The sequence below is a fragment of the Erythrolamprus reginae genome, chromosome 4 (assembly GCF_031021105.1).
Source record: "Erythrolamprus reginae isolate rEryReg1 chromosome 4, rEryReg1.hap1, whole genome shotgun sequence".
Lineage (NCBI taxonomy): Eukaryota > Metazoa > Chordata > Lepidosauria > Squamata > Dipsadidae > Erythrolamprus > Erythrolamprus reginae.
In genome coordinates, this window is record NC_091953.1 from 79,466,670 (window position 1) to 79,478,861 (window position 12,192).

At 39.7% G+C, this 12,192-nt stretch overlaps 1 protein-coding gene across 2 annotated transcripts in view; it reads right to left on the minus strand.

The window, feature by feature from the left end:
- PHEX (phosphate regulating endopeptidase X-linked) overlaps positions 1–12,192 on the minus strand; it is a 236,351-nt gene that overhangs the window by 145,147 nt on the left and 79,012 nt on the right. Inside the window, exon 4 of one of the 2 annotated variants that reach the window (XM_070750614.1) lies at positions 7,371–7,457. The exons of the other annotated variant lie outside the window; for it this stretch is intronic. Coding sequence (XP_070606715.1) covers positions 7,371–7,457 — 87 coding nt within the window. The remainder of the gene's footprint in view (positions 1–7,370; positions 7,458–12,192) is intronic. 2 annotated transcript variants of the gene reach the window in all.

The window sequence follows — 12,192 nt, forward strand, 5'->3', positions numbered from 1 at the left end:
CGGCCCTATTTGGACTGGGAGTCACTGCTCACAGTCACTCATGCCCTCATCACCTCGAGGCTCGACTACTGTAACGCTCTCTACATGGGGCTACCTTTGAAAAGTGTTCTGAAACTTCAGATCGTGCAGAATGCAGCTGCGAGAGCAATCATGGGCTTCCCTAGGTATGCCCATGTCACACCAACACTCCGCAGTCTGCATTGGTTGCCGATCAGTTTCCGGTCACAATTCAAAGTGTTGGTTATGACCTATAAAGCCCTTCATGGCACCGGACCAGAATATCTCCGGGACCGCCTTCTGCCGCACGAATCCCAGTGACCAGTTAGGTCCCACAGAGTTGGCCTTCTCCGGGTCCCGTCAACTAAACAATGTCGTTTGGCGGGACCCAGGGGAAGAGCCTTCTCTGTGGCGGCCCCGACCCTTTGGAATCAACTCCCCCCAGATATCAGAGTTGCCCCCACCCTCCTAGCCTTTCGTAAGCTCCTTAAAACCCACCTCTGTCGTCAGGCATGGGGGAATTGACATGTTCCTTCCCCCTAGGCTTATAAAATTTGTGTATGGTATGCTAATGTGTATGATTGGTTTTTAACTTGTGGTGTTTTTAAAATTAATTTAATATTGGATTTGTCTTGTATTGCTGTTGCTGTGAGCCGCCCCGAGTCTGTGGAGAGGGGCGGCATACAAATCTGATTAAACTAAACTAAACTAAACTAAACTCGTGTGCCAGTAGATATGGCTTCATGTGCCACCTGTGGTACTGGTCTAGGCTAGATAATCAAGTTTCTCCTAATTAGAATCAAAAGCAATTAAATATTTTTACCAAAAGTTTTTATTTTTCTTCATTTGCCTTCATTCTTCAATACAATACAATAGTTCGTATATCATTTAACTTGTGCTATCTCCTTTTTATTTTATCACCTGGTTTACACACACACACACAAAATCCATTTTCTTATTCAAATTTAAAATGCTGTTAACTAATAAATTTCTATAGACTGCTTTTCCTCCTCAAAAAAAAGAAGACATTTAGGCCCGAGTACCTTAGCCATTTTTATGTATCCTTACTTATTGCTTACATATTTATTAACCCTTATTTATAATAATTGCCCCTTAAGTAAAAAAAAAAAGAAAACCAAATTTACTTATCTTCAAACATAAGTAAACATTCCTGCATTTATTTTATTTTATTTATTTATTTGTTTGTTTGTTTTGTCAAGTGCATATCGGTGGTATACAAAGATATAACAATATTTATATGCATGATACTAGTAAAAGAGAAACATTAGGACAACGGACGGAAGGCGCTTATTGAATTGAATTGAATTTATTAGATTTGTATTTAACGACTTTAGTAACTGAGTAGTTGATGCATGGAAGTCACTAGCAGACTCTGTAGTATCATCACCTAACCACCAAAACATATCCACTGTTGATCTTTCCCGATTCCTAAGAGGTCAGTAAGGGAGTCTTCGGAGAGGGGCGGCATGCAAATCTAATAAATTCAATTCAGTTCAATTCAACAGATGGAAGGCGCTTACTGAATTGAATTTATTAGCTCGTTAGCTTCCAAAGGGAACTGAGCATGCGCGTCCACCTTTTCTCCGTCTCTGCTTCTCTCACTCCCCAGCTGAAAAGCTACGAAGGGGGGAGGGGAGGAAAGGCTTCCCCAGTGTCCATCCCCTCCCCCCACTCTTTGCACCGAAACACCCCCTCCCCCCTCAGTCAAGAGGCTGCAGTGGAGTCTGGCCATGAGCGAGGGGCCAGGAGGAGCATCCCCGGAAAGGGGGTCCCACCAGAGGGCAGGCAACTGTGGAAGGGAGGGAGGTGGGTCTTTCAAGGAGGGGTGGGTGCTTCCTATCTCCTCCAAGCCACAATCGCAGTCAGTGCGGGAATTTCTTTCCTTTGAGGCTTCTTTCCCACTTGGTGCCAGGAACATTTGGATGCTCTTTGGGAACCCCAGGAAGGAACCCCATCTTTATAAGAGGTGTTCCCAGTATTGCCAAGCACTGGGTGAGTGGCCCCTGTCTCCCCTCCCTCCAACACAGGATTTCCATCCAGGAAAGAAGTTGCTGGCGGCATTGCTGGGGGTTCCCTGCAGGGGGCTGGTGGGGGTGCATTTTGAAGCCCCTCCTAGGAGGGAGAGAAATACAAGCTTCCCCCCTCCTGGTTTTTTCTGTGTGTGTCTATCTGGGAATCCCGTGTTCTTAAGATGAAGGCATGGGTGGGATATTGTTGGTGCAGTGTTGTGGTTGCATGTTGCATGCAGGTGAAGGAGAGCAGTGGAGGGGAAGGGGGAGGAGGATGGGCATCCCCGAGCATGCCAACACCACGACCGCCCCCCTTCCCTCTTTTTTTTCTCCTTCTCTGTGTGCGTTTATCACGGCCTCGGTCTCTTCCACCTTATTCCTCCCTCCTTCCAACTTCGTCCCTCCGCGGGCTGGATAAATGGCCTCAGCAGGCTGCATGCGTCCCGCAGGCCGTAGTTTGGGGACTGCAGCTCTAAAGCATCAATTAAATCATTTTCAATTCCATCCTAATGTGACCATGAACTTAGTATGCTTTTATAATAAACCACTTATTCAAAAGCCCTGTCTCAAAGGGCATGGTCAACATGGTAGCAGAACAGAGTTCCCCATGCTCCATCCTCAAATCCTAGCCATTTGGTGACCTGACATTAATTAATGCCAGGTCAGAACCACTCTGAATGTGTGGGGACCAAGAGAAGCACCTGCTGGTAAACTGAGCCAACAATCAGGGCCGCCGATAGGCCAGTATTACTGCTACTGGCATCAGGGGCTCGGCCAAATTGAAAAATGGGGGGGCAGTTTTGGCCCGCCACCGTGTGCTGGCCCCCTGGCGCCCACAGCAGTCATTGTGCCCAGCACCGTTCCCTGTAGGCTGCGCACACCTGTGCCAGCGCACCCCAAAATGCCCCCCTGCACACCCTTTTCCAAGGGCGCGCATGGAGCCACGGCCGCCCCCGCCCCCGTGCCTCTAGCCCCCTCGCGCCCCTGGCTACTCGCCGCTGCTCCCCGCCCACCCCGCCCGATCCGCCTCTCTTTCTCCTCTGCTTCCCACCTTGGAGCGCGGCTCCTCCCGCAGCCAGAATGTCCACCCCGCTGCTCTCGCAGTCCCTTCGCTGAGAGCGCTTTTGTCCCAGGCTCTCAGCGAGGGGGCTGCAGGAGAGGCGGGTCAGGCGTTCTCACAGCGGGGGCTGGCGAAGGTGATTTTTAATGTCGGGCGCGTGGGCCAGCACGCACTCTCCCCATCCCCCTGCCAGCCCACCCGGAACATTAAAAGTAAGAAAAACCTTAGCTGGCGAAGGTTTTTCTTACTTTGAATGTTCCGGGCGGGCTGGCAGGGGAATGGGGAGAGTGCGCACCAGCCCATGCGCCCGACATTGAAAATCACTTTCGCCAGCCTCCAGAGAATGAAAGAGAGTGAGAGCAACAGAGCAAGATAGAGAGAAAGTGAGAAAGAGAGAGAGAAAGAGTGAGAGAAAGAAAACAAGAGAGAAAGAGTGAGAGAGAGAAAGCAAGAGAGAGAGAAAAAAACAAGAGAGGGAAAGTGAGAAAAAGAGAGAGAGCAAGAGGGGGAGAGATAGAGCAAGAGGGGGAGAGATAGAGAAAGAGAGAGAGAGAGAAAGAAAGAGAGAGAGAGAAAGAGAGAGATGAGAGAGAAAGGAAGAGAGTGAGAGAGAGGAAGAAAGCAGGAGAGAGAGAGAGAAAGAAAGAGAGAGATGAGAGAGGAAGGAAGAGAGTGAGAGAGAGGAAGAAAGAGAGAGAGAGAAGAGTGGAAGGAAGAGAGAGAGAAATGGTAGAAAAAAGGGGAGAAAAAAAGACAAATGAGAAAATGATTGAGGCAGAGAATGACAGGAAAGAGAGAGAAACAGAGAGAGAAGTGACTCTTGATTTAAAGCATATGGTAAAAGCACTTTAATAATAACACACAAAAACCCCAGCCCTCACCTGTTTTTATTAATAGTTTTGCTGGTTGTTTTTGTTTTAATAGTAATGGATTTTGGGTTTTTTTAAATTATTAATTTCTTTTAATAAAAAATAAGGGATTTATTTATTTATTTATTTCTATGCCGCCCAGTCCCAAGTTTTTCCTTATTTCCAGATTGCATTTCCTCTTGGTGAGGTTCCGCCCATTGCTTCTTGTACTACCTTCAGGTGGCATGGAGAATAAATAGATGCCATCTGCTCTGTGGCAGCCCTTTAAGGATTGGGAAACTATTATTATATTCCGCCTTAGTTTTCTATTTGTTGAGCTAAACATTCTCGTTCTCTTAGCCCTTGTTCATAGGATTTAGCCTCTAGGCCAGGGGTGTCAAACTCAATTTCATTGAGGGCCACATCAGGGCTGTGTTTGACCTTAGAGGGCCAGGGGAGGGCTTGCCCAGGGTGTGTGGCCATGGTGGGCATGGCACGGGATTGGGGAGCAGTAGTTTTAAAATGGCGGGGGGGCCCAGACACTTAGGCTGTATGGGGCCCCAAAATTCCTGATGGCGGCCCTGCCAACAATAGCCTGTCAACCAGCAGCAACAGAAAACAACGGTGTCATCCTAACTGCTTGATTGACTAAGGAAATTGGAAGTCATCTGGGAATCAAGATTGAAGCTTACATGATGGAAAGAGAGGAAGATAAACAGAAGCTGGTGTTTGCCGATACAACAAGGGAGAAGAAGAAGTTTAAGATTTAAATGGGAACAAAGGGATTTTACCATGGAGAAGGCAGCTGTCTAGCAAGCACAAAAACCATAGAGTAATGAAACTAAAGAAATTGGAACTAAAGCCCAATTTTAAAAGCTTTGTTATAAGGGATTTGGTGAAGATTTAAATAATTGGGAAAGTAAATCCAAACAGAATATTTTGTAAAGGACAAAATAACTTAAAATATAAAAGAAAAATACTTTCTTGAAAAGGAAAGGCAGATTTGGGATATTATTATTATTTTATTATTATTATTATTATTATTATTATTATTATTATTATTATTATTATTATTAGATTTGTATGCCGCCCCTCTCCGAAGACTCGGAGAACGCCATATTGAAAACGCCATATTGAAAATGGAGAATGCCAAATGCTGGCTGGAAGATATATTATAATAAAACTATGGGAACATTTGTGTACGTTGACAATTTCTGATCTTGAACAGGAGAACTATCTTAGAGTTTGGACAATTTGTTATTGAGTTAAAAAGCACATCTTGGACTTGCTTACATTGGAAATTTATTTAAAAGAAAATATAAAAGGCAGTGGAAGTAGGCCTATTCTAGCAGTTGGAACTGACTTTAAACTTTTGGATTTCTGGACTGTGGTCTTGATGAATAGGCTCAAGGTTGACTCATCCTTCCATCCTTCCAAGGTTGGTAAAATGAGGACCCAGATTGTTGGGGACAATATGCTTACACTCTATAAATCACTTAGAGAGGGCTGTAAAGTACTATGAAGCAGTATATACTGTATACTCTTTCATTGTTACCCTCTGTGAGGAATGTTTTCCAAACCCTATTTTGGTAGGGGTTTTTTTCCCATTACTTTACTTGCTCTAGCCCTAACCAGGTGCTAAGAATGTTCCCAGCTCTTACCAGCTTGCAAACTCTTTCATTGTTACTCTCTATGAAGAAGAATATTTTCCAAGCCCTATGTCTTTGCAGGGTTTTTCCATTGCTCTACTTGCTCCAACTGTTTCTTTCCAGGTGCTAATGATGTTCCCAGCTCTTACTGGCTTGGAAGCTCTTTCATTGTTACTTTCTCAGAATAAAGGTTTTTTTAAGCCTTTAACCAGGGGAGAAAACAATGTGCTGAAGCTGACCAGACTAAGGACGCTATCCAGATGAATACCTGGTAAGCAGATTCTTTTCCCTATTTTACACCCCTAGAAAAGAGACAGATTATAATAAACGCCTTATTATTGTGATAGTCGAAAATGAAAATGAGAAGAAAGAAGAATTAGAAGATAATAAAGGACAAAAGGATTTAGAAGAAAAAAAGATCAATTTATACATTTGGATTTTTGATGATAAAAAGGGAAAGGATACAGAAAATAAAGGACAGATTTATGATTATTCTGAGATATATAAGAATTCCACTGGGATTTACATTGGGGGGGGGGAGGAAGCAAGAGGAGACTATTGTCATTGGAGGAAAATAATTTAAAAAGAAGGGAGAAATAGCGGTTAAGAGCAATTAAAAGTAGATAAATACAAATAACACATTTAAAGGGGAGAAAATGAGTTTGGAAGAAAATAAATTTTTGGTACAAAAGGAAAAGAAAGGAAAAGGGGAAGCTAATAAAATGGGAATGGAAGAGAAATATTGATACTTACCAAAATGAAAGAGTGAAAAAAAGTAAAGGAAAATGGAGACAGCAATATGCCTTTAAATTAAAAGGCATGAGAGACAATAACCATTTTTGATGATTAAAACATAGCAGTTAATTTGAAATTAAAAATTTCAAATTAATTATTGGTAGATCCAGGAGACAAAACTAGGTTAAGTAGCAGCATTAGATTGGTAACACATACATAGATTAAAGAATTATTTATATAGAAATGATAGGAACATAATAATTTTTTAAAAAGCATTGCTAATTTAAGAATCTGGAATATATTATCAGTCTGTTAAATATGAGATGAGCTAAGATAAAAAGCACTCAGGGAAAGGCAAAGTAAGAGGAAGTAGAAAGGTGTAGGGAGAGGGGAAAGAGTGGAAAGAAGTAAAGGGGGAGCGAAGGAGTAAGAAGGTAGGAGGAAGAGATGGAGAAGGAGGAGAGTGTAACAAAAAGAAGAAACAGACTGATGAACAGGAGTTGAAAACAGGTGCAAAATAAGATACTGACTTTCGATTGATTGAACTAAAATGCATAAATTCTTCAAGGTATGTATGTATTGATGTACAAATGAAATTATGGAGAAAAAATTAAAAAAATCTTTTTAAAAAACCCCTATCTCAAGCATACTACTCAGTTTCCCTCCTGAAATTACTATTGTCAGTCACTAACCATGAAATAACACTGGTATTTCCTGGTGTGTTATAATACATTTGTTATTGACACCATCAACAGAACAAATGAGCAATAAATTAGAAAAAGCTACATTAAAGATTATACATTTTTCATACAAAAATATAGTAGCCTATGACATTATATAGTTATTTAAGTGATATAATATTGCACAGATTGAATTGCAATCAGAAAAAAAAGTGGCCCAATGCACATATCTGAGATGTAAAATTCACTGCACAGGTATATTAGGACTTTCTAGATTGTTTTGAATTAATTTTGGTACATCTTTCTTCTCCTAATAGAGGCTAACAGTTGTGTACCATATAGTTTCTAACAGTATGGAAACAGTTACTCACTCTCATTCATACATGAAGAATAAAGTATCTTGGCCTTCTGTACAGCTTCATTGTCTCGTCTTTTGCTAAGCGGTTTTTCAAGGAGAGCTGTAAAGAATAGAATATTTTATTTTATGTATTTATTTATTTTGTCAAAACATGTACAAGAAGGCCATCATTGGTATGAACATAAACAAAAGCAAAGTAGGTACAAGTAAATTTGGACAATAGGCCAGTGATGGTGTGGAAATAATTTTACTGCGAAAGAGCATCTTACTCATCAGGAAAGGACCCATTCAGGGAGAAAGCCTAAATGAACAAAGTGGAAAAGCCTCCAGTAGAAACTCTTATTTGGCACAACATTAGATGAGCCAGGGTGGCACAGCAGGAAGTGTGCTGTACTGGAAGCCACTGAAGCTTACTGTAGATCTGTAGGTCAGCGGTTCAAATCTCATCACCGGCTCAAAGTTGACTCAGCCTTCCATCCTTCCGAGGTGGGTAAAATGAGGGCCCAGATTGTGGGGGCAATATGCTAGCTCTGTTAAAAACTGCTATTGCTAACATGTTGTAAGCTGCCCTGAGTCTAAGGAAAAGGGCGGCATAAAAATTGAATAAATAAATAAATAAATAAATAAATAAATTGATCACTCTGTTGCTGAAATCGTATTTTCTGTGATCGAGTTTCAAGCGTTTTACATTGAGTTTTAATCTATTGTGTGCTCAAGTATTGTTGTGGTTGAAGCTGAAGTATTCATTGATAGGTAGTATTGAATCACCATAGATTCAGACATATACAAAGAGCATCGCAGGGTAAAAAAAAAAAGCCAAAGGCCTTACTTTATTAGTCAAGAAAGGGCCATGAGGCCAAAAGGGCCATGAAGGCAAAAGAACCAAAAGAAGTAACTTATCCTAACTTATTCTAACTAAACATAACTTGTCCTAAACCTATCATAAATATATCCTAACTTATACTAAACTTATTTCACACAGCACCCTTTATAATTCTCTGTTCTCTATGACCTAATGCAGCTAATAATTCATGAGCCTGCCAACATCATAGATAAGGCTGCAGGTATATGATAGATGTTTACAAAAACTTGTGATTAAGCTAGGTAAAAGAATGTGCTTAATGGTGCCAGCCACTACTCCCCATCTGTTCTCATGTTCTCATTCAAAACTATCTATTTCTGAGAACATGAACTTTCCCTGAAATTTCCAGGCCTACCGAGAAGTCTGCAATGGCAAAGCCTTAGCAAAACTCATGCTAACTTATACTAACAACATAAGGTGAACTAATAAATATTCCAGGTACGGTTTCCAGCATATCTGGGTGTGCCCATCCATATGACCTTTGATTCACACAAGGAATACTACAAAGTAGGACATTGTGACAGATAATTTTAAGAACTACATTTAGGTCAGATGAAAACGATGTAGCTCTAAGCTAAGCCCAAAATTTCAAGTCTGGTGGAATAAGGTGTTCTGTTGCAAATAGAGGAGTGGAGGACTCTTCTTGTTACATATTTCAGGATTCTCTCAATTGTATTAATGTCTGATATGCAATGTGGGTTTCAGACAGATGAGCTGCATTTGAGAATTGGTCTAGCATATGTTTTGTATGATCCGGTTATCAATGTAATATTGCTAGAGAAGAAGCTATCCAAAATTAGATTAACAACTCTTAGTGCCTTTTTGGCAATGTTGTTACAATGGGCTCTGGCACTTTTTCTTATTTTCCAAGACATTTATTATCATCAGAAAACAGTTCAGAATGCCTTGATGTAGATAAAATGCCTGAATTCATGGGAATATTTATTTAGATACTTACATTGGCTGCTATGGACATTTTTTGAATGAGGGACTTAGAAAATGTTAAACTACATGGTGAGAAGTGTTAAGAGTTGCACTGAATGTTATACTCTGTTGTGAAATGTCATCATTGACATTAGAATGAATATTAAACTATGAAGGACAGGCTGAATAGCGCTCTCCTACTCTTGGTCAAAAATGGGAACACTAATACATTATTGCATTGTAGAATACTCCTATTCAAAATTCTGATAAAGCCAGCAACAATTATATAACATCAGATACATTTTCATCTTTTATTTTATTGGTAAGAAGATGTTGGGAACTTTTTGGAAAAACATAATTCTTCTATGATTATTCTATCTAGATTATAATTAAATATTGCTCTGTTTCTTATATTAAATCATATATTGCATTTATTATATGAAGGGTTAGGTTGGAATCAAGAATTCTAATTGCATAATATTTTCTTAAAGAAAGAAGTGTCAGATGTTATTTAATACACACATTTGAAAACAGAATAAGCATGTACACATGTATGACAAAACAAAGGGTGGAGGAGATTGGTTGTTATTATTGTTTTAAAACATAAATAGGGAAAGAACATTTAAGTGTTTTTTCCTTTTGATAAATGATTGAAATACCAAATAAATTATATCAAATTAATTTTAGAAATGCAGGGCTTGAAATTGAAAAGTTAAAATTGTGCCTGAAAATCTATCTTGTTCCCTTTCATTATCTGCCACCTTAATTTCCCTGAAACTGTTCTAAATATGCCTGGGAGGGATGGGTTATTTTGACCTATTTATCAATACACACTCCAAGTCGATTGACTAAACAGGAAATAGAAACAGCAGATGCCAAAGTTGGTATTTAAGTGAGCTTCAAAACAGTGAAATGTCATAATTTGTCTCATGAGTCACTTATGCACTCCAATGCAGGTTCAAGGGGTTCTCATTTTAAGCTGTCCAAAACTTTGTAAAGTGTTGTATATTCACAAAATTTACCTAATCCTGCCAGAAAGACGAAGAGACATCTGTAGATGACTTAGAAAGAGAGTTAGTGTAAGATAGTCACTTTGATCCAGCAATTAAGGCACCAGCTAGAAACCAGGAGACTATGAATTCTAGTTCTGCCTTAGAACTGAAAGCTGGCTGGGTGACTTTGGGCCAATCACTCTTTCAATTTCTGTAAGAATGGATGGATCAACATTTGGTTGATCTGTTAAAATAAAAAGTGGACCTTGCACTTGAAAAATGCTAAGGAGAGAGAGGAGGGAGAGGGGAAGGGAGAGAAACATTAACACATATACACGCATAATAAAATCAGTAGATTCCTGTTCTTTTATACTTTATATTTTCTCTCACTGCTATTTACATCAAAGATTTGTTGTAATACTATTATGGAAAAAACGATGGTTTCTTGACCATAAAATATATGTAATCAATAATAATAAAGTCAGCTTACATTTTCCTTCATAACAACTATCAAAAACAACTGTACTTAGTATAAGAATAGACTTTTCCTCCTGACTTATTAATTTTCTACTTTAAATTGCATTGTTCTTTGAATTTGGATCCCAGCTGAATTAGATGGAGCCAGGGAAGGGAAGAGCTCTGTCCTGAGCTGCAGATTGTCTAACAATCTTAGAATAGACACCATCGGTTTAGGATATAAGCCTAAATAGGATACACTGTTATCCTAAGAGTACAGTAAATAGTAATCATATCCTGTTAAAATGAAGTCTATCCTCCACTAAAAGCTAAATATTCCTACAGGATTATTTTCCTTCAGAAAAAGAACTGTTTTGAAACTAACTATATGTTTGTGGTAAAATGTTACCTCTAATCTTAGTTGCTATTTCTAGCCCCTGCCACTTTCCCAGTTTACAAATAATCATAGTTTCACTCTAGGTTTGTTGGTTCTCATACTCTTCAACTTCCTTCACAACTTAAACTTCTTCCATTTAATTTATGAAGGAAAAAAAATCCTACCTATGAAAAATCAGACTTAAAATACTTTGTCTGTGTTGTTGTCCTATCAAGAGTAGAAGTGGGTGAGGTGGGGTGATGATATTGCTCTTTCTGATATTAACCCAATTTTCTCCCTCTGAAATCATGTCCCCTGAATCAATATAACCCTCCTTCTTTTCAGTAATTCTGAGTATGTACTTTGAGGATATTTGCATTGCTTCAGCCCTGGTTTCTTGATACCACTTCAGCCCTGGTTTCTTGATGCCACTTTTATTCGGAAGAGGAAGTTATTTTTGGCAATAACTTTCATTCCATATGGTTACAACACTGGAAAGTTACCGACAAATCTCCATTACATCTATGAATCAATATATTTTGAGAAAATGTGGGTTGTCTTATATTCATAGGTTGTATAAACAGAGCCATAGAATCAAGATCTTGTGATGTATTATTATCACTTTATAAAAACCTAGTAAGACCACACCTGGAATGCTACAACCAATTTTGGTCACCATAAAAAGATGTTGAGACTTTGGAAAAAGTTCAGAAAAGAGCAACTAAGATGATCAAAAGCCTGGAGACTAAACCAATATGAAGAACGGCTTCATGGGTTCAACAGCTTCATGGGTTTGTCTAGTCTAAAGAAAAGAATTAGGGATGACATAACAGCAGTATTCAAATAATTGAGGGGCTGCCACAAAGAAGAGGGGGTCAAATTATTCTACAAAGCACCAGAGGGAAGGACAAAAAACAATGGTTTGAAAGTACTGTAAGCAACCGGCGCAGAAACTTCCTAATAGTGAGGACAATTAGCCAGCGGAATAGCTTGCCTCCAGAAATTGTGGGCCCTTCATCACTGGATGTTTTTAAGAAGAGTCTAGACCCCTGGTGGCAAACCTATATAACATGTTCCAGCAGTGGCACACAAAACTCTCTCTGTGGGCACACACATTGTCACCCCAGCACAGCATGCCATAGGTTGGATGTCATCAAGCCACAGGTTCCTTTGTCTCTTAACTGTGGCTCACTTCTGGGTGATTCTGTATTCCCACTCTGTGCTG